The 27,974-nt window shown below is 47.1% G+C and overlaps 1 protein-coding gene across 9 annotated transcripts; it reads left to right on the forward strand.

Annotated features, from left to right (window-relative positions):
• The first annotated feature begins 13,592 nt into the window (after nucleotides 1-13,592).
• On the forward strand, nucleotides 13,593-27,869 carry LOC128322921 (protein lifeguard 1-like). Of its 9 annotated transcripts, none has more exons than XM_053245173.1 (8): nucleotides 13,595-13,792; nucleotides 14,429-14,702; nucleotides 21,151-21,484; nucleotides 22,109-22,221; nucleotides 24,202-24,373; nucleotides 24,669-24,797; nucleotides 25,799-25,942; nucleotides 27,409-27,869. In XM_053245173.1, exons 3-8 carry the CDS (start codon nucleotides 21,187-21,189, stop codon nucleotides 27,711-27,713), a joined length of 1,161 nt encoding a protein of 386 aa, XP_053101148.1. In that variant the 5' UTR covers nucleotides 13,595-13,792; nucleotides 14,429-14,702; nucleotides 21,151-21,186; the 3' UTR covers nucleotides 27,714-27,869. The 9 variants fall into 9 exon arrangements, with proteins under 9 accessions (XP_053101155.1, XP_053101148.1, XP_053101150.1 ...); XM_053245175.1 differs by having other exon boundaries at nucleotides 14,475-14,702; XM_053245182.1 differs by having other exon boundaries at nucleotides 13,601-13,792; nucleotides 24,202-24,402; nucleotides 27,409-27,709.
• The last annotated feature ends 105 nt before the right edge of the window (nucleotides 27,870-27,974 follow it).

Genomic DNA, 27,974 nt, shown 5'->3' on the forward strand with positions numbered 1-27,974 from the left:
CTCCCATAATCCCCAGCCAAAGGCCATTGCAGCTGGGCATGCTGGGAGTTGTAGTCAACAACAAAAACATTGGAGAATCCCTGTTGGAGGGACAGTGAGCCTAGTGAGCCAGTTCTCCGCCAACAACCTAATCACTATACCACCTTGGCTTATGGGGCAATTAGAATCTTCTTTATTTTCTGGATTTGTAGGAGGATATACAAATAAATCATTTTGGTTTGTATATAAACTAGCAACAGCTTTGTTTAGATGATGCTTTTTCTTACTCTGTAGCAGCTTGGGTTTAGGGGAATCCTTCTGAGTCACTCCTTTAAAACATGCCCCTACCAATTGCTCTCTGTGCAGAGAGAGAAAGAGGAAATGCAGAACAGATTAATTGGGGTAAGAGGAATTGTTTCCCCTCCCCAAATGATTTGACCATACAATTGCTTCACCATAAATACAACTTGCTCCTCATTTGACTATGCCACAGATAAGTTACTGGTGCCAGATGTGGGCAAACATTGTGCTCATGATGAACCCCTCAAAGAAACACTGCACCATGAGCACAGCATGGCCCAAATGTCCACAATCCACATACATACACAATCTGTTTTGGATGGACCTGTCAGTAAGGGAAATCTTTCTCCTTTGTTCCTTGAAGGAAGTGTTTTGTAGGGGCGTGCATGAAATGATTTTTTCATTTTAATTTGTAGCTGAATCAAAACACCCCCAATTTGTTTGGGGTCCAAATCTGACCCATCTGAATCACCCCTGATTCAATTTGTACTCAAATTAATCTGAATCTGAATTGATTTGGATTTTTAAAAGGGGGTCCCAGGGCCAAAACAGTGGGGTGGGGTGGTAGTGCCTAGTGTGTTGAGGCTACCACCCAAATTTCAAAATTGGGCAAAGGGATGATTTTTTGTGAATTGTTGAAGTTCACGTGTCTTTAAGGTTTTCCCCATAGGGAATAATGGAGGTTTCAGCAAAAGAATAGCTTCACGTTGGGGGAAAGGGGTGGCCCAGAGCGGAGTGTGGTGGGTGGTAGTGCCTAGTGGGAGCAAGGAAGCTACCACAACTTTTTCAGAGGAATTGGGCAAAGGGCTGAGTGTAGATTCTCTATGAGAGTGGATTCTTGTTTGTCACTGAAAATCTCATATGCTACCAGAGAATCTACACTGAACACCTCAGAAACAAAAAAAACCCTGTTCCCAAGAGGCTTGTGGGTATGGGGGTGGTTGGAACCCTATGTGCATTTACCCATCACTTGCTCTGGGCCACCTCAGTGCCCCCCAAGTGCAGTTTGGGGGCTGCTGAAACCTCAATTATTCCCTATGGGAAAAAATCTTAAAGACGCGTAAACTTCATTAATTCTTTAAAAAGCAGCCCTTTACCCAATTCCTTTGGAATCTGGGTGGTGGCAGGCAGTGGCACCCATTGGGATACCACCACCCAACCCACTCTTCTGCACCTGAAGCCCCCTTTCTGCCCCGAATCTGCCCCAAAGAACATCAAGATCACACATCAACAACAGCAGAGCTTTGTAATGGACCACGTTTCCAAATTTCACATATACTGTCATAAACATGTCCCAATAATCTGGAGCTATAAATATCAGCCACCAGAGAGTGAAACAGACAGGGGCAGAGGTTAAACAACAAAGCCAGGAAGTAAGCAGTTTCTTCAAACCAGAGTCAGTCCGGGTCATAATATCACCAGTCAGTCTAACAAAGTCCAAATCATAATCAATAGAGTCCCAACCACTCAAGGTCAACACACAGGCATGCAGAGAGTCCAAACGGTCCAAGGTCAAAACACAGGCACAGCAAACAGAAACACAGTCAAGTATCTCAGTGAAGAACAACGTTGATACTAGCACAGCGGCTGTGGCAAAACCGGCTAATATAGGCTGAAACCATGTGCTTTTAATCATGGATCCCTGACTCAGCAGCCTTGCTTGTTAGTCTAGCCATTCTGTGCATGCGGTCCTTTATCTCCTGCTGTCTCTTTGAATGACGGCTCTCCACTGCTGAGACTGGCCGTCCTTCTTCCATAGGAGTTGCCACAACAGGCTCTAACACTTCTCCAGCCTCCCATGGGCTGTTCCCACTCTCCTCTGCAAGTGCTGGACCTTGCACTCCCACCTCTGCTGCCATCCTGTCTGTCTCTTCCTCCTCCTCTTCCTCGGAGTCCATCCACATGCTCATCACACACACACACACACACACACACACACACCCCAACAGAACACACAGCAGTGTGAAACAACAACAATGAAATGCACTGCCCCATGCACACCCTTCCAATGCAGGGTAACTGCAGCAGCAGCCAGTATTAACAAGTAAGTAAGTGTTATATCACAGATAGACACACAGCTACACCTGGCACCCAGCCATAAAAGTGATCGAGTTTGAATAAAAATGATGATGCTTCTACAAGTCACAATATGACCCAGTCTCTCTCTTCATTGCAAAGAAGTCCAGCGAGAGGGGAGAGAAAGAGTCAGACAGTGCCCATTCATGAGGTCCCCCAAATACAGGCAGACACAACAAAGCAAATAGGCTTGTGCATTTCGATTCGGGTACAAAACGTTTTGTGCCCCAAAATGGCAATTTCGGAGGTTTTGTAACCAAAACAAAATCAAGAATTAAAAAACAGAGATTTTTGTTTCCAAATCGAAATGACTGTGTTTCGGACAGAATGCTTTGTTGTTCTTTGTTCTTCGGAAAAGCATTGCAATTCAAATTGACTTCTCTGACTCTCTCCACTCCAGCTGAGGCACTGAGTGATTAGCAGAAGGTAAAATATGCAAAAACTGTTGAGCATGAATAGTTTAGTTAAGTGTTGTATTCAGTGTGATTGAAATGCAAACTGACCTTGCAAAGGGATGTGGAAGACAGCATTTTGAGACAGAAATACCCAAATATTGCACTTCAAATTCATTGCAATTCAAAAGCTCTTGCTAAAAGCCATGGTATAAATTGTGTGGAGAAGCTTTTCCAGAAGCTGGTTAGGGAAGTTCTGAAATTACACAGGTTTTTCTTTCCAAAGGTTTTAGAAAGAATCTCTTGACTTGTTAAGGGCTCTTTTGAACGGCTATTTTGTTATTCTTCTGATTTTTGTGAGTTATAGTGGTGTCTAAGTTTTGATGCCCAAGTTGAGCAGTCTAATGTAATTTAGGCCACAATGTAATATGGTGGGACATGATGTCTAAGCCAGGGGTTCACAACTTTTGCCATTGCTGGGACAGGTCATCCACATGGGACTACAGGAGACAAAAGGAGGGGGTGGGGAACACGCCTGTCAATCTATTGACATCCCCAGGAATCTTAGTTGCTTCTCTCTTTCTTGTAACCGTGATCCATGGTTTTGCACTTTCTTAAATGCAGTGATGATAAATCTCAACCATTCTGAACAGTAGGCTGATTTGTTTGGGCTATGGCTCACTCCAGTTCAGTTAAATGAACATTTGAAGCTGTTCCATAGTACCAAGGCAGTTTTATTTTATTTTTTTACATTTTATATCCCGCTCTTCCTCCAAGGAGCCCAGAGCAGTGTACTACATACTTAGGTTTCTCTTCACAACAACCCTGTGAAATAGGTTAGGCTGAGAGAAGTGAATGGCCCAGAGTCACCCAGCTAGTATCATGGCTGAATGGGGATTTAAACTCGGATCTCCCTGGTCCTAGTCCAGCACTCTAACCACTACACCATGCTGGCTTATTGGTCATTCTCTTCACAAATTCAACTTGTTTATGTGGGGCTTCAGGGGCAAAATAATGGGTTGGGTGGCAGTGCCCCAAGGGTGGTGCACCCAGATTTCAAATAGGCAAAGGGCTGATTTCCTAGGAATTTTTGAGGTTTATGCATCTTTAAGATTCTTCCCCCATAGGGAATAATGGACGTTTCAGCAGCCCCATAACTCCACCTGGGGGGCACTGGGATGGCCCAAATCAAGTGGTGGTGTAATGCACAGAGGGTGCCAACCAACCCCCTGGATTGCAAACCCATTGGGGTACTGGGCTTTGTTGTTTCTGAGGAGTTGAGTTTAGATTCTCTGGTAGCAAATGAGGTTTTTAATGAAAAACCATGAATCCACTCTCATATGCTACCAGAGAATCTACTCTCAGAACATCTCTAGAACAAAACCCTGTACTTCATGGGTTAGCAACCCATGTGGATGGTTGGCACCCTATGTGCACTACACCGCCACTTGCTCTGGGCCACCCCAGTGCCCCTCAAGTGGAGTTATGGAACTGCAGAAACCTCCATTATACCCTACAAGGAAAATCTGAAAGACACGTAACTTTGTTAATTCTTTAAAAATTAGCCCTTTGCCAAATTCCTCTGAAAAAATTGTGGTAGCTTCCTTGCACCAACTGGGTACTACCACCAACCACACTCCACTCTGGGCCACCCTTCCCCCCCGACCCCACGTGAAGCTATACTTTCCCTGAAACCAACATCATACCCTATGGAGAAAATCTGGAAGATGCGCAAACTTCAAAAATTAACCAAAAATCAGCAGTTAGACCAATTCCTTTGAAAATTTTATGGTAGCTTCCACTCATTGGGCACTATAACCCCCACCCACTCTTTTGACCACATGACCCATTTTTAAATCTGAATTAATTCGGATTCAGATTCGGATTAATTCGGATACAAAACAAAACTGGGTTGATTCGGAAGGCTTAATTTCAGACAAAATACAAAATGGGGTTGATTTGGATTTGGTACAAATCAAAACAGAAAAAATACAAAACGCACAAACCTAAAAGCAAACCATCCAAGGCATTTGAATAAATTGCATAATATACATATAATCACATATATACTGCTAGACTTTAGATCAGGGATTCTCAAACTTGGGTCCTCAGGTGTTATTGGACTTCAACTCCCATAATCCCCAGCCTCAGTGGCCTTTGCTTGAGGATTATGGGAGTTGAAGTCCAATAACACCTGAGGACCCAAGTTTGAGAATCACTGCTTTAGATTATTTGGTGAGGAAGCATTAAGCATAGTGTACGTGTGTGTGTGTGCTCTGCAAAAGGGTTAGTGGGTTCAGGTTAATTTTTGCCATGGGCACAGCGAGGAGGCCACAAGGTGGCAAACTGTCCCAACAATCAGACAAGGAAAGCTGACTTTACAGAAAGAGATTCAAATAAGAATTTCAGTGTTTCCCTGATACAAGGTGATGAAAAATTTATTCTAGACACTGGTTCCATGATTCATATCTCAAATCGTTTGGATTTCTATACTAAATTGTTTGATATTTTCTGAAGAGATTGTTCGTTTGAGCAATAATATTACAATTAAAGCAAAGATGAAAGGTGAAGGAATTTTGTATTGAAAGTTACCAGATAGATCCATTAATCAATTTCTAGCGAGAGATGTTTTGTATACCCCTGACTCCTCAAGCTTCTTGCTTTCAATATTCAAGCTAGAGAAACAAGGCTGTGGACTGTATATTAGAAATGGACAACATGTTGTTACCCAGAATGGAGAAGTTTCTCTTGTAGGCTCTGAATGCAAAGGCCTGTACAGCGTGCAGGAGTAACCTGTGTCAAAGACAGACAGAGAAAGACCAGCCTGGTCCAAACATGAAGCATACCAACCCAATGACGTGAACCTTGTTCAGTCATGTTCGCATGAAAACTGCTTGCAACTGTGGCATAGATGCCTAGGACACAGGAGCTATGAGTCAATCCAGAACATGAAGGAAAAGGAATTAGCTGATGGCATTGATTTTGTACCAAGTGACATTGTGACTAACTGTGTTTGTTGTCTTGAGTCCAAAGCATTTAACAAGCCATTTCCTAAGCAGAGTGAAAGGAAGACCAGAAGACCCCTGGAGCTGATCCACAGTGATATATCTGGACCACTGCCAGCGACCATAGGTAATCACAAATATTTCTTCACAACCACTGACAATTATACGCAATATTCAGTTGTATTTCTACTAAAGGAGAAATCACAGATGCTCGAGAAACTCCAGGACTACGTGGCCATGGCAAGCAACAACTTTGGGTGGAAGCCAATGATCCTGCTCAGACAATGGAGGAGATTATATGTCCAGTGCCACACAGCAGTTCCTGAGAGAACATGGAATCATGCATCAAACCACGGTAGCTTACAACCCATTGCAGAATGAAGTGTCAGAGAACAGAAGTCTCCTGGAGATGGTAAGATGCATGCATGCTGACGCACACATCCCACAGAAACTCTGGGGAGAAGGCATCATGACTGCTACATACATACAAAACAGAATGCACACAAAGCCTGTAGGAACAACACCATATGAACTTTGGCATGGTCATAAGCCATCCATGATGCATTTGCGTGTCTTTGGAAGCACGGCTTACTCATACATCCCAAAAGAAAAAAGGACTAAGTTAGGGGCTAGGGCCACAAAAGGGATTTTTGTAGGCTACTCAGCACAATCCAAAGGCTACAGAATTCTGGATCCTGACACCAACAAGATAAGCATAAGCAGATTGGTGTATTTTGATGAGAATGAAAGAGCTACGTCTTCAGAGGGGGCCTACACTGAAGCAAGCAACCAGACTAAACACCCCAACGACTGGATTATGTTTCCTGATCTCAGCGGAATTGAGAAGGAGGAGACAGCAGATCCAGATCCAACCATGCTCGACACAGAGACCCCCAGCAACCCACCAGACACACCTGAGATAATGGAAGGGACCACAGAGGGTGAGGTGAGGTGATCAACGTGCTCAACCAGAGGTGTTCCAGCCCCGAGACTGTCCTACCTCACAAGAATGGCAGAAAAACCAGAACCCTCATCATGGGAGGAAATATCCCAGCTACCACAACTAGAAGCCCAGAAGTGGGAACAAGCTGCAATTGAAGAGCTTGAGGCTCTACAGAAAAACAAAACCTGGACTCTTACTAAGTTACTTCAATGGAGGAAAGTTATAGGCTGTAAATGGGTTTTCAAACTCAAATATGATGCTGATGGTGAGATTCAGTGCTACAAAGCCAGATTAGTAGCAAAAGGATATTCACAAAATATGGAGACGATTATGATGAAACATTTGCAACAGTGGTCAAACACACCACAGTAAGGACTGAAGCAGATCCCTGCCTGTACACGAAATGCAGAGATGGCAAATGGACTTACATTTTGGCTTATGTTGATGATTTGATTCTTGCCTATGAGAATCCAGGTGACAGCAAGGAAATAATGCATCATCTGAACAGAGATGTGGAAGTCAAGCGACTTGGCAACATTGCACACTACTTGGGCATTCAAGTACAAAGAGATGGAAAGAGGGAAGTTTCCTCATCAACCAAGAACAGAAAATTAAAGACTTGATAAACCTGCTCAGACTGGAAGATGCGGATCCTACACCAACTCCAATGGAAGTGAACTACATAAAGCAAGAAGATCAAGCTGAGCCACTATCTGACAACCATAGATATCGTGAAGCATTGGGTAAGCTTCTATATATTAGTACACTCACTAGGCCAGATATTAGTACAGCAGTTGGCTTACTTTGCAGAAAGACTGCATCACCAACAGTCAAGGACTGGAATGCGATTAAGAGACTTGTTAGGTATCTAAAGGGTACTGCACACTTTAAGCTCAAGCTGCCAGCTAACAGTGAACCAAAACTAGAAGCATATGTAGATGCAGACTGGGGTGGAGACCTAACAGAAAGGAAATCCACCAGCGGTCACATAATTTTCTATGGAGATGGAGCCATAAGCTGATCAAGAACCAAACAAGACATAACAGCATCATCAACCACTGAAGCAGAATATGCATCAGCTGCACAGGGCTGTCACAAGATACAATGGCTGTGTCAGCCACTGAAAGATCTAGGTACAGATGTACCACAGCCTGTACCAGTGTATGAAGACAACCAAAGCTGCATTCAACTCTCCAACAAGAAGGTGTAAAGAGGCGTACCAAGCATATATTTATGTAAAGTACCATGTAGTGAGAAGTCTGCAGAAGGATGAACTAATCAAGCTGATCTACTGCCCAACAAATGAAATGCTTGCAGATCTACTCACTAAGCCACTACCAAGACCCTTCTTTGAAAAGGTGAGAGAGAAAATGAATCTTGTGAACTGAGTCACGAGACATCGAGAGGGGGTGTTGGAAGTGAAGGACTTTGCGCTGTCTCTTGTCTCAATGACATGGGAGGACAGACTAGTGAGTCAGAGGGCTTGAGGGTCAAGACATTGCTCATCCCTTCTCTACTGCTCTATCCCTTTGGAATGTAGATTGCTACTCTTAGGGGCTAACTTACTTACTTCCTGCTTTGCACTTCCTCCTCCCCTTCTCTTCCTCTTCCTTCTACCTTGCAACATGCAAGCTCCTCTCCCTGCACCATGTGTGCAGAGATGCAGAATCCACCTGCATCCAGCTAGATAGAGAGATTAGATATCATATCTCTCCACTTTCCTATATAGAATGGAGTTCTCTAATAAATGCCATATATATATTGATTTGAAACTATGAACTGGCTCCAAGTCACTTTACTCTCAGCATACACACATGCCTAACTAAATTCCACTGTGTTGTGCCTTTGTGCACTCTGCTATAATTAAAAAGGATTTCTCCTACCCGAGAGAATTCCCAACAGGAAGAACTCCAGAGGAGGGAAACCTGGTTACCATGGCCGGTCTCAGCAGTGGAGAGCCATCGCTCAAAGAGACAGCAGGAGATAAAGGACCACATGCGCAGAACGGCTAGACTAACAAGCAACACTGCTGAGTCAGGGATCCATGATTAACAGCACATGGCTTCAGCCTATATTAGCCGGCTTTGCCACAGCCGCTGTGCTGGTATCAATGTTGTTCTTCAATGAGATACTTGGCTGTTTTCCTGTTTGCCGTGCCTGTGTTTTGACCTTGGACCGTTTGGACTCTCTGCGTGCCTGTGTGTTGACCTTGGATGGTTGGGACTCTGTTTGTGGATTGCGATTTGGACTCTGTTAGACTGACAGGTGATATTACAACCCGGACTGACTCTGGTTTGAAGAAACTGCTCACTGCCTGGCTTTGTTGTTTGACTTCTGCCCCTGTCTGTTTCACTCTCCAGCAGCTGATATTTATAGCTCCAGATTAGTGGGACAGGTTTACAACACTTGGGAGTACTCCTAGACCCAGGCCTCACCCTGGTTTCTCAGGTGGAGGCTATGACCAGGAGCGTTTCTTATCAGCTTTGGCTGATTTGACAGCTGCGCCCATTCCTTGAAGAGAACGACCTCAAGACAGTGGTTCATGAGCTGGTAACCTCCTTGGCTTGACTATTGTAATGCATTCTCCTTGGGGTTGCCTTTGTACATAGTTAGGAAACTTCAGTTAGTTCAAAATGCAGCAGCCAGACTGGTCTCTGGGGCAACTTGGAGAGACCATATTATGCCTGTTTTGAAACAGTTGCACTGGCTGCCAATATGTTTCCAGACAAAATACAAAGTGTTGGTTATTACCTTTAAAGCCCTGAATGGCTTAGGTCTGAGTTACCTTAGAGAGCACCTTCTTCTGCACGATCCCCACCACACATTGTCATCTAAGGAAGTCCATCTTCAGTTACCACCAACACGTCTGGTGGAAACTCAGAGGTGGGCCTTCTCTGTGGCTGCTCCTGGGCTGTGGAATGCACTCCCAGCAGAAATCCACAATCTTTCATTATTGGCCTTCAGGAGAACTGTTAAGACCTATCTGTTTGGCTTGGCCTTCCAGGGTTTTTAAACTGTTTTTAAACTGTAAAGGTCCGGCCTGTTTTTCTAGCGTTTTACAGACTGTTTTAATTGTTTTAATAATGGTTTTATGTTGTTTTTACAGTTTTTGATTTTAATAGTCAATTGATTATAGTTTGTGTTAATGTAAACTGCCCTGAGCCAATTTTGGAAGGGTGGTATAGAAATCAAATAAATAAAAAAATTATAAATAAGCAAACAAGCAAACAAACCCAGCAGCAATTTGCTGGCACAACTCTAAGTAGCCAGTACTGAGAAGATGCTGCTGTTACCCTCCAACTCCTCCACCTCTACAACCAGTCACCGCCACCTAGCCAGATGATAAACAATGTCTCTTGATGCTTTCTTGATGCTCTGTATTGAACTTGCTAACTCTTGGTTGAAAGCAAGGGATGCTCCGTTTGTTCTTTCTGCTTCCAAGGCCCCAGTCTGCTCACCACAAGGTTGAGAGCTGCAAGGATGAGAGCCTTGAGAGCAAGGGGCTGCTCATGCCCCTGGCACAGCCTGTTCTCATATAGCAGTCACCTGGAGGGAGTGGAACAGAAGCAAACATTCAGGGCCCTGCCCAACAGAACTCTCTTTCTTTCCCCCAGTATTATCAGATATGATACAATATGATAATTTCTGGGATGCACAGGGTAAGTAACTGGCTATCTCCCAGGAAACCAAATAAGACGAAGATCCTACCTACAAGATAATGAACGCTAGGAGTGTGCACAGCACCGTCTGGCCCAGTTTGTTTTGAGGCTGGACTGGCCTTGAACAGAACGGTGTCAGTTCGGTCCGGCACCCATCGACCCCGCCCCTGGGTCCGGTCTGGTCCTGGACCGGTCTGTGAACTTTCTTTTCAAATTTAAATGTAAAAAGGAACTACCTGTAGCCCCTTTGAGGGGGCTTGATGTAGCCCCTTTGAGAGGGGGTCTGCGCGGGTTCCCTATCCCCCTGCTGGCCTCCCTCATCACCTCCGCGGCCGGGTAAACGTAGTATTTTTTGCCCTTTTATGGCTCCATAAAAGCAAGTGGCCACCATTTTGGCCACCGCCGCCACGCATGCACAAATGCCCTCTGTAAGGCCAGATGCCATCTATCACCCATAGATAGGGGTGAAAGACAAAGCGATAGGGGCATAGCAATACCATCTAGATACCTATCCTAAGCTTCTACACAGCTGGTATGCAAAGATGACAAAGTTGAGGTTCGTCCTTCCATGGGTGAAGGTGGTGGTTGAGCTTGAGGATGATGGATGGGGAACAAGGGGGAGGCTCTTCACTTCTGCTGCTGTCCAGGTCGTGGGGACAAGATCCAGGTTGCAGGCCCTGCTGATTGACAAGAGAAAGCATCTTTCATAGGACACAAATGCCCTACAGGCATGGCTAGGCAGTTTCCCATACCTTAGTAGCAACCTTGAATATCTCAGAACAAAAGGCCTGAGCAGAGCGCTCTGTGCTCCCATTCAGATCCCTGACTTGCCTGCAACAGGTGGGGCTCCCATCTCCTGATTTGCCAATGGATGGCTGCTGCAAGTTGAGAAGATTTGGATAAGGGGTGAAGGAGGGACATCATGGGTGGCTTGACCAAACCCAGAATACTCCATGGTTCTCACATTGCCTAATAAGGGACACTCCCCAGAGTGAGGAAGCTGAATCTGTGCCCAGCCCCTTGTTGCATCCTCTTTTCTGACTCAGCTCATCTAGGGAGGCTGCTAGGCAGAGGAGGCCCTTCGGCGCATTCAGATCTCTTCATCTAGATCTAAGGCACAGAGTAAAACATATACAAAAAAATCAAATAAATTACTGCTGCTTCCCTGAGTTGAGAGTCAAATCATAAAAGCATTGGGGATTAAAGGAAAGATATCAGGATTTGGGGCAAGAATGGGGCAGACCAATGACCAGATCTTAAGAATGGCTCATGCGATACCAAATCCTTTTAAGGGTTGAAAGACTCAGAATGTGGGGGCTGTTCTCTGCTCCTGTGGGGCCAGAAAGCAGTTGATGGCATTTTCAGTAGTAGTTCAAAATCTATTGAGGTTTTTCTGCCCCATTACATATTATGGCTAGCAATTACTAGCAAGGTTAGACAGAACAGTTATTAAATTTTAGGGATGTGCAAATTGATTTGCGTATAAATCGATTTGTACCCGAATCTATCTGATTCAGGTGATTCAGAGACAAAGCGAATCACCCCTGTGGTCCTTTGGCTAGAATCGGGTACAAATTGAATCACACCTGATTCGATTCGAAATGATTCAAATTTTGGATCCCTCCTATTAATTCCCCCAGATCCGCAGCTTTCATTTAAAAAGAGAGAGAGAGCTAAGCTCTAGCCCTCATAGAAGTGGAGTTATGGAGCAAAATGTGTGGTCACTCAAGTGTTTGGATTCTCTGGTGTATAATAACTTTCACTCAATGAATCCTTATGAGGATTCATTACACATCTTCATTTCTTCTACTCATTTTGACTGTATTTTCGGCAGTGCCAACTGTCAACTGCCATGTGCCAACTACACCCCACTCTCACCCTCAAGACAGTGGGGTACTACTCAATTTAAGTTAAGTGCCTAATGGGTAGAGGCTACCACCCAAATTGCAGAGGAATTGGGCAAAGGGCTGATTTTTGGTGAATTGTTGAAGTTTTAGTGTCTTTGAGGCATATTTGGGGCATAAAGTGGGATCTGGGGCAGAAGAGTGGGGGGTGGGATGGTAGTGCCTAATGGGTGGAAGCTACCACCCAAATTGCAGGGGGATTGGGCAGAGGGCTGATTTTTGGTGATTTGTTGAAGTTTACGCATCTTTAAGCTTTTTCTCCATAGGGAATCATGTAAATTTCAGCAGCCCCATAACCGTACTTGGAGGGCTCTGAGGTGGAACAGAGCGAGTGGCAGTGTAGTGAACAGTGGGCCAGCCACCCCCATAGGTTTCTAACCCATGTAGTACAGGGTTCTGTTGTTTCTGAGGTGTTCTGAGTGTAGATTCTCTGGTAGCAAATGAGATTTTCAATACAAATCATTAATCCCCTTTCATTTGCACAGCATGCAAAGGCTGGCTTAGGGAGGGAAGGTTGAGCTTGGGGTGGGGGGGATAGAAAAAACTGTGAAAGATGTTTGTAAGCCACATAATGTCAAAAATGGTAAAGAATAATGATTTTTTTTTAGAAAACAGTGACTGCAGAACCTGTGATATTTGTGGGCCTCCTGCACTCTTTGTTTCTGGGTCTTTATTTCTATTCTGGATCTTCCTCCAAGGAGCCCAGAGCAGTGCACATGGTGATGTTTCACCTCCGAACTTCCCTTTGAGGTAGGTGAGGCGGAGAGAGGAGTGACTGGCCCAGAGGCACCCAGTGAGTGTCCAGCCTCACCTAGTCCAGCCTCACCATGTAACTCAGAGGCGCTCTTACCCCTGGACTTGGGGGCCGAAGCCCAGGGCCTCCACACCCCCTGGGGGGCCCCAAATCCTCTTTAGTCTGTCCTGGGTGGTGTGGTTTGTGCCCTTAAGAACCTACATGTTAAAAAAGATGTTTAACTTGGAGCACCCGGAGTGGGAGGCTCCAAAGGCCCTCAGGCCCAGGTTCCAAAATTACCTCGCTGCACCTCTGACGTAACCACATTGGCTCTCATGGTCTCACAAACTGGTTTTTTATTTTGTGTGTGTGTTTTCCTCCATCCTGCTACAAGCTTCCCTCCATCCTGCTACAAGTATCTTCACAGCTGAACTGCTAGTGTGTTACGGAAACTGCCGGCAGAAAGATAAATACAAAATTCAGAAGAGTGGCCAACATCCAATGCAGCATTCTGTCGGTGGAAGGACGCTGCCTGCTGGGAGTCCTGGGCAACTTGGACTGAGAAGCTGGCGGGGGGAGGGGGTGTATGTGTGGATGGCACAGCTCAGTCTGCCTCAGGGACAGTGGCACATCCCCCCCCCCGACTCCAATGGCCCCTGAACCCGCCCCTTGAGGTCCCTGCCTCCATTTGCCTATCATCAAAACACTCCAGGGCAAGGTGGTTACTATGGCAACAGTGGCCATAATAGAACCCGACCATCTTCTGTCCTCTTGGGCAGCAGTTGAGAGCTGCCCTGAAAGGTAGGGCAGCGGAGGGAGGGAGGGAGGGAGAGGGAAGGGGCTGCTTCCTGTGGGGAGCCCGTCCGCTGGAAGGAGGGCTTGGCTGCTGCACTAGCAGGAGCAACACAGGCAAGGTGGGTGGGGAGAGACGTTGGGATGGAAGGGAATGGCTGTAGAGCCCCAAGACGCAGGCTGCAAAGCAGTGGTGAGGAGCATGTGCTATGGGCCCCAACACCCTCCTCGCTGCCCAGGTCTGAAAGCAGCTTTGCTCAATTATGAGCTCATTGGGAGTGGGTTGGCTAGGAGCGCGGCTTAGGCAATTCCTCTGCAAGAGAGCACAGATGGAGGGAGGCTGGTTGTTTCAAGGATAACGGGCCATAATATTATTGTGCCATCTAAGTACATGGTTCTAAGTACAAGGCACAAGAAGGCCGGTCCCTGCCTTGAGGGGCTTACAATATATCATTAGACACAGGTGCAAAGGAAGGAAAGCCCCTGCTAAATGAGCAAAGAGGCACCTTTTAAAAAGTGGTGATTTAGATTGTGAGTCCTTTGGGGACAGGGAGCCATTTTATTTATTTATTCTTATTTCTCTGTGTAAACCACTTTGGGAACTTTTGTTAAAAAGCAGTGTTTAAATATTCATCATATTCATAGGTGTGGATGGCGGAAATGTGCACTTATTTCTAATACTTATGTGAAGACAGGGTAACTTGTGAAGCCTTTTGCATGTGTGTGGACAGACACACCTGCAGGGTGGTTGGTGTTGAGGTCCAGCCTCTCCACTCTGCCCAGAAGAGTTCCTTTGCACCAGGAAGCTCAGCAGTGAGAGGGGCAGCTGGACTACCACTTCTACTTCCCACAACTTGGCTTCTTCCAGTTGGCCTGGGAAGGTGTTTGGCACTGGAATAAGGACACCGCGGAAGAACAGGCAAGTGCTGGACCTCCTAGCAAAGGCCAGGCCTGCCTTGGAAAGGAGGTGGTTTTACCCTGGAACCTGAGAAGAGCCAGAGGAATCTGAAGGAACTCAAAGATGAATTTGTGATCTCCTTGCAAAAATATGGAACTTGTCCCTACAAACAGGCTCCGTACCAGAGGACTGGAAAATAGCTACTGTAACATAGCCCTTGCAGAAGCCATGCTGGTTCTCCTTCAGCAAGCCTGTTATACAATTTTGTCCTTGTATGCTTTCCATCAATTTATCCAACACAGGAGTAATATTCCAGATCCCTCCCAGATCGCTTTTTGAAAATCGGAGTTACATTAGCTGTTTTCCAATCCTCTGGTGCAGAGCCTGATTGTAGGGACAAGTTACATACTTTTGCTAGGAGACCAGCAATTTCACACCTGAGTTACTTCAGAACTTTTGGGCAGATGCCATCGCCGTGGCCCTGGTGACTTGTTAAGTTTTCATTTCTCAGAACAGTTTAGAACATCTTCTCTCGTCACCTCAAATTGGTTCAGTTCTTCAGCCTCTGAGCCTGAGAAGCTCAGTTCTGGAGTAGGTATATGATCAGTATCCTTTGCCATGAATAGAACCCATTCAGCGTCTCTGAAATCTCCTTATCCTCCTTAATAATCCTTTTCATACCCACATCATCTAAGGGTCCAACTGCATCCCTGTCAGGTTTTCTGCTTCTGATATATTTTAAAAGGTTTTTGTTATTCCCCTTGACACTTCTAGCTATATGCTCCTCAAACTCTCTTCTTGCATCCCTTATTGTGTCCTATCCTTGCATTTTCTTTGCCAGAGTTTGTTCCATTCTGTTCTCTTCATTTGGGCAGGACTTCCATTTTATGAAGGAAGTCTTCTTTTTTATAGCTTTCCTGACTCTACTTGTTAGCCACTCTGGTGTACTCCTGAACTTGGTGGTACCTTTCCTCCTCCTTCGTATACAGTCTAACTGAGCTTGTATTATTGTAGATTTTAAATAAGTTCCATGCTTTCTGGAGTGATTTGGCCCTCCTGACTTTCCCTTTCAGCTTCCTTTTTACAAGTCCCCTCATTTTTGAGAAGTTTCCTCTTCTGACGTCCAACGCATCTCTGTTGGACTTCCTTGGCAGTGCTCCAGTCTCAAATAAGCTGAACTGGATCAGACTATGGTCACTGTTCCCCAATGGTTCTACAACTCTGACATCTCACACCAGGTACTTGGCACCACTCAGGATTAAATCCAAGGTCACTTTATCTCTGATTGGTTCTGCAACCAACTGTTCTAAGGCATAGTCATTTAGCATTTCTAGAAATTTGGCCTCTCTGTCAATTCCCAAATGAGAATTTGCCCAGTCAATGTGATGGTAATTGAAGTAAACCATTATTACTGCTCTGTCTCTCTTTGACGCCTCCCTGATTTCCTTCTGCAGCTCCAAGCTATGCTCAGCATTTTGGTCCAGCGGGCAGCATTCCTTCTAATTTTCTTCTCTGTGTAGATTGAGTTTTGTTATCAAGGCATTGTGTGCACATGTGCATTCAGAATGGGGCTTTTATTATTCAGCCTGTGCAGGATCTAAAATTAATGGATCTAAAATGTGTGTGTGCGCGCGCATGAGCATGCCTTAGAGGGAACACTGCCTTTGGTCAAGAGCACGTCCCTAGTAAGTAACACTTTTCCTTTCAGTCCTCATATTGTCACCCATAATGATTCTGTGTAGGACTTCAGTCCTCCTAGGTTTTCTAGCTTGTTGGATTCTATCCTTTCTTTAATATACAGTGCTACTCCACCCCCAATGGGATGCCTCTATCACATCCCTGAGGGTCTCACCCACAAACCTCTCTACCTCCCTGAGCTTCTCTAGGTCAGCCATCTTGACTTCATGGGAACAAACTTGTTCCCTGAGAGCCAGGAGCAATTGGCACTGAGCACATACCCAGGACTTCTGCCCCTCAAGTATTAGGTCATATATGCAATGCTCTGTGCAGTACGCTGGTAAGCACCCCTTCCCCTGCTGACATTCTACCTCCATGACTGGTTTTATTGGCTATTTAGAATATATAGAACTTGATAAATTGTAAACTAGGTCTAAGCTTCAGTTGTCAGCTAAGTAAAGCATTTAAGCTCTGTCTTCCAAGAAAATTACAAAAGTGAAGTAGTACTCACCTTCTCCTCAGGATGAGTGTCTCCTTTGTGATAAATGGGGACCACTTCTGTGTCTTCCCTCAAATTTCCCACTAAACTCCACACCAAACTCCTTAGATATCTGTTTGCAAGCCTCTGTTCCGAAGTTCCTGGGAGCAAAGCTCCTCTTTACTAAACCCTGTCTTAAAGAGCTGCTTCCAAACTGAGGCACCTCAGGAATGTGGCCCCTCCCACAAGATGTGTGACTCACCTGGAGATAATCCCCCACCCAATCTAACTGCTCTGTCATAAGCACAAACTTCCAGCCAGCCAGAAATCAAACCCTAGAAAAGACTAGCCCTAACACTTAGCTTGTATTTTCCCCCCCCTTTTTTTCTTTGTTTCTTTACTTCCTTGCTTTATTTCTTTGCTTGATGTCTTCTTCAGGAGAGAAATAAAAAGTTTGTTGTTTCCTCTGGCCTGAGCCTTGTCTTCAAGAGCTGCTTGCAAACTGAGGCACCTCAGGAATGGATTGGGACATGGAGTTCTTCTAGACCAGCTCCCAGGGAAGGGCAAGAAATTGCAACATCATTTCTGAGAGGTGGCTCTCCAGCCCCTGTCTGGAGACTACCAGTGAACAAAGGCCCACCACTGCACAGAGCAGGCTGTTCTGAAGAGTTCTTGCCATTTGGGGGGTTCCTCCGCATGTCTCACTTAAATCCACTTCCTTGCTATTGCAACCCATTGGTTCCCCCCTCAGCCTCCTCTTCTCCAGCCTCAACATGCACAGCTCTTTCAACTTTTCCTCCTGGGACCTAGTGTTCAGACCCCTCGCCATCTCGGTTGCCCTCCTCTGAACCTGTTCCAATTTATCAGCCTCCTTCCTCAAATGTAGTGCCTAGAACTAGATGCAGAATGCAAGATCCAGTCAGTGCAGAATGGAATGGAGCAATTACTTCTTGCGATCTGGACCCTATAGTTGCCTTCTCTTGTAACGGGAGGCCGCAGTTGGAAGGGCAGTTTCCCTCTCGTTATGTCCAAATCCAACCAACTCTGGCCCCGTCAGAAATGCGACCCGAGGTTGCACTGACGAGACTCCAATTTAAACCCTCAGTCTGCAATGAGGTTTGTTGCTCCAATCCAAGGAGACTTCAGGGAGCCTCCAGGAAGCCTCCTTTTCCTCCGAATGCAGCACTTGGGGGTGCATTCAGCTGGACTGGAGTTGAGGGAGGAAGCTCCTCCCTCTCTCCCTCCCTGATTGGCTGTGCAGGCTGTCCTTTCAGCTCAAAGGAAGCCTGCACAGCCAGCTCCCTTGCCTCTCTTCAGGCTCACTGACTGCAGAGAGGACGCGCTCCTGAACATATGCCAGAAATCAGACCCTAGAAAAAACGGGCCATAACAAACTTAGCTTGTCCTTTCCCCCTTGTTTTTGTGATGATTTATTTATTTATATATTGCTGGATGGATGGCCGGCTGTCTTCCTTAGGAGAGAAATCCAAGGTTTGCTGCCTTGTCTGGTCTGAGCCTCATCTTTGCCCTTTGTTCAGCCTCAGAGGCAAGATGCTTCTAAATGCCAGTTACAAGGGAGCAACTGCAAAAAAGCAGGCATGCCCTCACCTCTTGCCTGTGGACTTCTGGGAGGCATCTGGTGGGCCACTGTGTGAAACAGGAAGCTGGACTAGACAGGCCTTGGGACAGATCCAGAAGGGATTGTTCTTATATTATGTTCTTATGTCAATGCAAAGATATCACTTGCATTTGCATGCTGCATGCACATGCCAAAAAAACCTTTTAAAAACCCAGCTGGGTCGCAGGGGATGGGGGGGGGATTAGAGAGAACACTGGTAGACACCATACCTTTTCTCTCTTCTCCACCCTGAAAAATCTGACATTGAATTGGTATCCAGTCTGGCCTGAGAGAAGTTCTTCTGGGTCCTATCAAAACATAAGTCCTCTTCAGGCACTATATGAAGGGGGCTTCACCCACACAGAGATATTAAAGTGGGGCCAGAAGTCCCACTCTGCTGTATTAGACATAAGAACAGTCCTGCTGGATCAGGCCCAAGGAGGCCCATCTAGCCCAGCATCCTGTTTCACACAGTGGCCCACCAGATGCCACTTGGAGCCTACAGGCAGGAGTTGAAAGGGGCCTGCCCTCCCTCCTGCTGTTACTCCCCTGCAACTGGTACTCAGAGGCATCCTGCCTTGGAGGCTGGAGGTGGCCTATAGCCCTCCGACTGGTAGCCATTGATAGACCTCCCCTCCATGAAGTTATCCAAACCCCTCTTACAGCCTTCCAGGATGTTGGCTGTCACCACATCTCGTGGTGACAGCAGCCAGATGACCCCTGGTTCTAGTGTGATGTAAGAGGGAGAAGAATTTCTCTCTCTCCACTTTCTCCACACCATGCATGATTTTATAGACCTCTATCATTTCTCCCCACAGTCATCTTTTTTCTAAATGAAATAGCCCCAGGGGTTGTAGCCTTGTCTCATAAGGAAGGTGCTCTAGGATGCTGATCATCTTGGTTGCCCTCTTCTGCACCTTTTCCAGTTCTACAATGTCCTTTTTTAGATGTGGTGACCAGAATTGTACACTGTACTCCAGCTGTGGTTGCACCATAGTTTTGTATAAGGGCATTATAATATTAGCAGTTTTATTTTCAATCACTTTCCTAATGATCCCTAGATTGGAATTGGCCTTTTTCACAGCTGCCGCATATTGAGTCAACACTTTCAACGAGCGGTCCACCACAACCCCAAGATCCCCCTCCTGGTCAGTCACCGACAGCTCAGATCCCATTAGCGTATACTTAAAGTTGGGGTTATTTCTCCCAATGTGCATTACTTTACACTTGCCAACACTGAAGCAGTTTTGCCAATTTGTCACCCACTCCCCTAGTTTGGAGAGATCCTTTTGGAGCTCCTCACAATCCGTTTTGGATTTCACTACCTGAAAGTGTTTGGTATCATCTGCAAATTTGGCCACATCACTGCTTACCCCTGCTTCTAGATCATTTATGAATAAATTAATAAGCACCAGTCCCCGTACAGATCCCTGGGGGACCCCACTTCTTACAGTTTAGACCCCATTGTGAAAACTCTCCATTTATCCCTACTCTCTGTTTCCTGTCCTTCAACCAGTTAGAAATCCACATGTGAACTTGTCCCTTTATCCCATGACTGCTAGGTTTTCTCGGGAGTCTTTGATGAGGAACTTTGGTGAAAGCTTTTTGGAAGTCCAGGTATACTATGTCAAGTGGATCACCCTTATCCACAGACCTTTTGACACTCTCAAAGAACTCCAAAAGGTTTGTGAGGCAAGGTTTACCTTTGCAGAAACCATGATGGTTCTCTCCGAGCAGGGCCTGTTCTTCTATGTGTTTTACAATTTTATCCTTGAGGATGCGAATGTGATCCTGGAACAGACATTAAGCTAACCGGCCTGTAATTACCCAGATCGCCCCTGGATCCCTTTTTGAAAATCGGTGTTACATTGGCTACTTTCCAGTCCTCTGGTACAGAGTCCAATTTCAGGGATAAGTTAAATATTTTAGCAAGGAGGTCGGCAATTTCACATTTGAGTTCTTTGAGGACCCTTGGATGGATGCCATCTGGCCCTGGAGATTTGCTAGTTTTCCATTTTTCCAGACAGTTTAGAACATCATCTCTTGTCACTGCTATCTGACTCAGTTCTTTAGCCTCCATCCCTAAAAAGCCTGTTTCGGGAACAGGTATATGCTCAGTGTCCTCTGCCGTGAAGACAGACGCAAAGAACTCATTGAGCTTCTCTGCAACCTCCATATCCTCCTTAATAATTCCTTTCACTCCCTCATTATCTAATGATCCAACCACCTCCCTGGCAGGTTTCCTGCATCTGATGTATTTAAAGAAGTTTTTGTTATTCCCCTTGATGCTTTTAGTTAAATGTTCCTCAAACTCTCTTTTTGCCTCCCTTATTGTCACTTTGCATTTCTTTTGCCAGAATTTGTGTTCCTTTTTGTTCTCCTCATTTGGGCAGGCCTTCCAATTCAGTCAATGCAGGGTTAGATTGGTGTTTGTCTGGACAGTCCTCCTCTTCAGATGAACAACACTCTGCGAACAGGGGTACTGACAGGAATGACTCACAGGGAAGGGGTGGGACTTCTAGCCCCATTTTAGACGTTCTTCTTGTGCAGAGTGCCTTCCATATTATGCCTGAAGAGGGCTATATTTTTAGACCCAAGTGGGGACACGTTTCCTTTCTGGGATGCACAGAGGGGCAATTTCTAACTCACTCTCTCTCTCTCTCTCTCTCACTCTCTCTCTCTCATTTTATCTGCAGCTCTGAGCAGTTGGCAGGTGTGTGAGCACCAGAGCCATGTCGGATGGGAAGAACATCGTGGCATCTGGCAAACCGATCCCTGGCCAGCAGACTCCCATCCCTCCTGGCTACGCTCAGCCTCCATACCCAGTGGCTCCCTATCCACAGCCGCAGTTCCAGCCCGGGGCCTACTACGGCCAGCCTGGTTTCCCTCAGGGGCCGTACCCACAAGGTTCCTATCCATCTTCGGCACCTTATCCACAGGGACCCTATCCTCAAACCGTATACCCTCCAGGGCCCTACGTGCAGGGCCCCTACATCCAGCACCATTCTGTTGGCCCTGTGGACCAGGGAGGTAAGTAGCCATCCTGCTGTGGGGAAGGTCTTGAAAGGGGGAGCAGGGCTCATCTCCTTTGCACAGCTAGCTCTGAGGGTTTGAAGCAGTTGCCCCTGGGATTCTCCAAGGGTCCCCCTTAGAGCTGACAGACCCTTGCTCCAGTTTAGCACTCTCCATCTTCTCGCCCAAAGTTGCACAGCCTCTTGCAGATGTTGGCCTCCCACTCCCATCATCCCTGACTATTAATCACCCTGGCTGGAAATAATGGGAATTGTTCTCCAAAAAATATCCGGATGGCCGGAGTTGTGCAGCCCTGCTCCAGCCTCTTCCTTGGGGCGTCCAGGGCAATATAGCATATAGACAACATGGCATATCGCCGTGCGACTTGGGGCCCATCTCAGGCTCACTTGCCCGCATGCTGCATTCTGCCCCCAAGGCTCAGGGAGATGCCCTGTCAATGTGATATGGAGCAAAGTTACCAGGGCATCCTCAAGGATTGTTGAGCAGGGCCCCCAACCATGGGCTGGGATGAGGGAGGCAGGGGCCTGGCATGGTCAAGGCAGGAGACCCACAGTGCTCAAAGGGACAGTGCTCAAAGGGTGGAGCCTCAGCCTGACCTTCTCTGCCTCCATTTGATCCCAGCCCCACGCTATGGCAACTACCGTGAGGATAGGCTGCCCCCCACGTACAACGACCAGGATTTACCCACCACCGACTGGGATGACAAGAAGCTCCGCCAGGCCTTCATCCGCAAGGTGAGGGTGTTGAAGGGAAGCCTGGTGTGTCTGCTAAGTGATGTGGCTGGGGAGTGGGGAGGAGGCCTGTGTGCTGTGAGAGGGGCTGTGCAGATGTGGCATCATTCAGTGGCAGGGCTGGTTGTGTCTGGTAGACACGGACTAGAATGTCCTCCAGTCGTGCTTTTTCTAGTCTTCTTCACCTGAAAGGCAGGAGAAGTCTTAAGGTCATTATTCCAATTCACAAATTCTCACCTCACATAGTTCTTCACCCAGGAATCATTCATATAGCCATTGATAGCTTCTAGGGGCCATGGCTAACAGAGGAAGCAAACCTCAGGGTTGGGGGACCACCAATGAATTCTGTCTTTTAAAAAATGGCACAAGAGTGGCTGGTGCAATCTATCAGGAGGCAAAGAATCACCCAACCCCTCTTGTGCCTCTCCTTTCATTCAGTGAAGCTTGTTACTGAATTATGCATACTGTTCACTCTGCGCATGTGCTGAGTATAAGACCCCAATCCATTTTGTGTGAATCTAAGTATGTCCATAGTGCCTGTGCTTGGGCAGTCACACACCTTTTCATAAATATAGATCCAGTTCACACAATTATTTCCTTGTGTCTCTACCTTAAGAATCTAAGCACAGTATGTCCACGGTTTCTGAGCATGTGCAGAGTCATGAATGTGTTCATTATCTTGGTTATAAACTTAAACAGATGCTATCAGCTGCTTGTGGATTGATTTTCTTGTCCTTTTATAGAAAGCAAGTGAGAAGTCTCAATCCAAGAAATTTCCATGGTTTCTTTCCCTCTCAGTGATGTCTGGACATTGTTTTTCTTGTATTTTCTCCTCAATGAGGAGCACGCTGGTGGGGTGCAGTATCATTTCTGGAAAGTCAGCTCCTATGTTAAAGAAAAAGATCCTCATGAGGATTTTAGCAGTCACCTGCTAACTGAGCAAAGAGGCACATTTTTAAAGTGGTGATTCTCTTTATTGAGCAGAGGGAGAGCAACTGGCCCTATCCATCCCCCGCACAGCATCCCTCCAGTGGCTGTTGCTGGGGTCTATCTTATGTTTCTTTTTTAGAAAGCCCTCTGGGGACAGGGAGCCATTTTATTTATGTATTTATAACTCTGTAAACTGCTTTGGGAACTTTTGTTGAAAAGTGGCATATAAATATGTGTTATACTGTATTGTCATATTTGTATTTTGGAGAATATTCTTAAGTTCAGAGGCAATTCCTCAATATCTCCCACCCACCCACCCACACACAACAATAGTCTCCCCCAGAGAAATTGCAGATAATATTTTGGGGACATATGATTCTCCCCAAGTCTAGCTGTGAGCTTGAATCCCAGCCTTGCCCTAGTGAAGTAGCACCTGCTCCCAGAAGGTCCAAGTCTCCTCCCTGGCAGCATCTCCCATTCAAAAGAAAGAAGAGGGAGAAACCTTGCAAGAGATGATGGCGAACAGCAGCAGTTGGGAAGGTGAAGAGGTATCGGCATTGTGTGGAGCCTCTTCCACAGGAGAGGGCAGAGCAGGGAAATGCTTGGCCACCGCTGAGTTTGAAAGCGACCGTTCGCGTTGTCGGAGAGGGAGAGGGCCTGTTCTCTGTCGCTTTGAGGCCAGGAGTTGGACCCAAAGATTAAAATCACAATGAAGCAGATTGAGGGAAACCCTCCTGATAGCTGTTTAAGAGCCAAGCAGTCTGCCTTGTGCATTGGTGGTCTCTCCTTCTCTAGAGGTTTCCCAACAGAGACTGGACAGGCAGCTGTCAAGGAGCCTGTAACAGATTCCTGCGCTGGCAGGGGGTGGGGCTACAAGACCACCAAGCCCCCTAGCGCCTCCAAAATTATATCGGTCTGTCCTGAGGACACCCAGGACTCTGCCCCAGGCCCGTTCTGGCTGGGGCCTGCTTGTTTGATCCCCTCTCGGGTGGTGGCAGCAGCACCTCCCATGAGCGGCTTTCTTCTCCTCACCCATTGACCGTGTGCCGGCAGGTGTTCCTGGTGCTGTCCCTCCAGCTCTCCGTGACATCAGCCTTCGTGGCCATCTTCACCTTTGTGCCGGAGGTGAAGAGATTTGTGCATGCCCACGGCTGGCTAGTCACTGCCTCCCTGATCGTCCTCTTTGTGTCCATCATGGTCCTCGCCTGCTGCCGCCAGTTCCAGCGCAAGTACCCCTGGAACCTTGTGGTCCTGGTAGGGGCCAGACCCACCCCTCTTGGGGGTGGGGAGGGGGAGGGGTGGCAATGGACAGCAGCCGCCTTAAGGACACCAGGCTGCAAGGTGTCTTGTGGAAAGACAAAGGCAGGCCTGTGTGGAAAGGGAAAGAAGGCTGATGGGAGGGGAAGGCCTTGGAGGTAGGGAAAGACAGGCTTGGAAGAGAGCGTGCTGCCTTCCCTCTCCCTCTAGGGAAGGGCAGCCTGGAGTCCCCAGAGCTGACTGCTGTTGTCTCTGCCCCACAGTCCATTGTGACCCTGAGCCTCTCCTACCTGCTGGGTGCTATCACCAGCATGTACAACACAGAAGCCGTCCTCATGGCGGTGGGCATCACTGCCGTCGTCTGCTTCAGTGTCGTGATCTTCTCCATGCAGGTGGGTGGGTGCTTTGCCCCTCTCCCCTGCCGCACGGGACTTCTAGGGCCCCCCTTAGCCATGGCATAGAAAGGGGAAATGTTCTGCAACTGATAGAAGCCATGCAGTGCGATCCATTGCAAAGAGTGGGCAGCTACTCTTGTCCTGCCCAGAACAACCAGGGCTGGTCATCCCCTTGGTGGAGCCACCAGGGCTGAGCAGGCAGCTGACTGGGCAGCTCCGTCATAAGAGCTCTGCTGGCTCAGGCCCAAGGCCTCTCTAGTCCAGCACCCTGTTTTCTGCAGTGACTCTAGGAAGCCCCAGATCAGGAGGAGAAGGCATGCCCCAACTCCTGCCATTGCTCCCCTGCCACTGGCAGCCCGTGTGTCTGATGGTAGCCACCAGACTAGTTGCCATGGATAGACCTGGCTTCCATGCCCTTGCCCAAGGCCCCTTTAAAGCCATCCAAGCTGGTAGCCATCACCACATCCCATGGCATTGCCCAGAGGTGAGCCGTGAGAGGCAGCTGTTGCTCTCTGGGAGACAGGTGCTCATATTGGTGCAGATTCTTCAGGCCTCTGCCCTTGCTCCCAGGCGAACGATGCTCTTTGACGTCCTAACATTCACAGCAGAGCAAAATCATGCAGATGTGCCATGGATCAAGAAATAAGGTGTGTGTGTGTGTGTGTGTGTGTGTGTGTGTGTGTGTGTGTGTGAGAGAGAGAGAGAGAGAGAGAGAGAGAGAGAGAGAGAGAGAGAGAGAGAGAGAGAGAGAGAGAGAGAGAGAGGCTCTGATGATTGGTACAAAACAGCACCTTTGACCGTTTTCAGCGAAGCCATTGTTAGATCCCAATATTCCAGCTCAGAGCAAGGAACAAACCCAATCAGGGGTGGTCTTGGTGATGTGGAATAAACGGCGGAAGTGGCCAAAGTGGACTAGGCTAATGGAGGCGAGGGGGGAGGGGGCACTGGCACCTCTTTAGCTGCTCGCCAATCTCTGACAGGGTGGTCTTTCCCTGCAGACCAGGTACGACTTCACCTTGTGCCATGGGGTGCTGTTTGTCGGCTGCGTGATCTTGATCATCTTCGCCATCCTTTGCATCTTCATCCGAAACCGCATCCTGCAGCTTGTCTATGCCTCCCTCGGAGCCCTCCTCTTCACCTGTGTGAGTGTCACAGGGGGCAGCTGTAGGGAGCGGCTCTCCGTTCCCTTGTGCCAGTCGCTGGAGTCTCTCTGGCCGTGCTTCCTCGGACTGCTGTGTCTCATCTACATGTGTGCACCTAGTCTGAGTCCCTTGGGTAGGGGAGCCAAACCAATTCTGGGGGAATTACTCTCTACAGCCAGGGGAATTACTTAGCTGCGAGGGGAAGCCTTCCTTTCTGTAGCCAACTCCGACTAGCTGGGGAAGAAGGCAGGTAGCCATCCAGGAGGAAAGGTCTAGATTAATTAGCACCACACAAGCAACCATGTGTAGCATCAGATCAGGTCCAGATAATGAAGCATCACCATAATGTACCCCAGGAGGCAAACAGAGTTGGGAGGCCCAGACCTTTTTCTTTTTAAAATAATGTTTTATGAAGAAAACACCACATTCATCAGGTAAGTGAAGAATGAAGTGGGAAATGGCCCAAGTGAGGCCTCCTGTGTTTGGAAAAAGGGAGAAAATAAATTGGAGGGAGGAGAGAAAACATGAGCAGTTTATATCTTTCCTATTCTGTATATTGAGATGTAACCTTGGGCGGGTGGGGGGGAAGGTAAGCTGGAGATCTGGCTTTCAGGGAACAGGAAGGCCTTCACTGCAGGGGAGGAGGCATCTAAGGCTGCTGTGCAGGCGCCTTCATCCAGGGAGTCCCAAATCATCTGGGTGCCTAGTGTGACTGGGCTTGCATCCTTGAACTCAGGCATCCTAGACTGCTGTGTTCCCTGTAACGGGGATTCCCAGATGTTGTTGACTACAACTCCTAGCATCCCCAGTTGCAATGGCCTTTGGCTGGGGACTATGGGAGTTATAGTCAACAGCATCTGGAAAACCCTGCTAGAGGGAACACTGCTAGACAGGTGTGTGTACACCTGTGCCTTGGGATCAAAATGGGGGAATTACTCAGAAGCAAACTTGCAAGTGTGAATAACATGTGGATCTCTCAGTCTACAGACACTGGCAAGCAAACCACACTGAGGAATAAACACACTCAGAGGCAATGAAGTAAAGTGTATTTTGTATACAACAATGTGACGAATGGAGGCTGCGAATTCCGGCTTAGCCCCGGGTAAAAAAAATAAATCCTCTGTTTCCAGCAGTTTTTGAAAAAAACTCCAGGGCTTCTGCTTTCTCTGAAGGTTTTGATGGAGGTGCTGATGGCTACGTGAATGGTCCACCTAATCCCTCAAATTAAAATGCTTCAAATCTGCTGCGAAGCAGATTCACTCTTCAGATACCCCAAGACATAGAGCCCTGTGTGAAAAACCTCCAGGCTATTCAAGCCTGTACTTTCACCTCCATCCCGGCTTCTCTCTCTCTGAGAGAGGTTTTCACTCCATGTATTACCAAGAGAAGGCCAGCTAGCATCTTCTCTTTCACCTCATGCCGGGAGAGATTCTGTGAGTCACCTGCCCCTTCCTTCTCCTTTGCAGTTCCTGGCTGTGGACACTCAGATGATCCTGGGGAACAAGCAACTGGCCATCAACCCGGAGGAGTTTGTCTTTGCAGCTCTCATGCTGTACTTGGACATCATCAACATCTTCCTATTCATCTTGACTATCATTGGAATTGCCAAGGAGTAGGCCTCCCCCTCCTACACCCTCATCCCTCTAGCATTCAGTCCTTCCTCACAAGCCCCGTCTCTTGTGGGCCTCCAACTCTTTCTTCTCCTTTGCCCCTGCCCAGGTTTTATTCTTTTCCTTCTCTTTTTGTGTCCCTGCCTGTCCCTGGGGTCTGAGTTCACCTATACTTCACCTTGTGTTCAGAAGGCAACACAATAGGCCTCAAGGTAGCAAATGGGCCAGCCCCACAGGGAGGCCAGGAGGGGGCAACGTTCCCATTACAGATGATTACCTGTTTAAAAACAAACCATAAAACAATTTCTAACTGTAAACTGGACTTGCCTTTCCTTCCTCTGTCTGGAGTGTAACATTTGAGATTGAGTGCAACGTGCAACCTCCACCACTGGGAAAATTGTGCTTTTCTGCTTTCCTCGGAG

The sequence above is a fragment of the Hemicordylus capensis genome, chromosome 4 (assembly GCF_027244095.1).
Source record: "Hemicordylus capensis ecotype Gifberg chromosome 4, rHemCap1.1.pri, whole genome shotgun sequence".
In the NCBI taxonomy this organism is placed as follows: Eukaryota; Metazoa; Chordata; class Lepidosauria; order Squamata; family Cordylidae; genus Hemicordylus; species Hemicordylus capensis.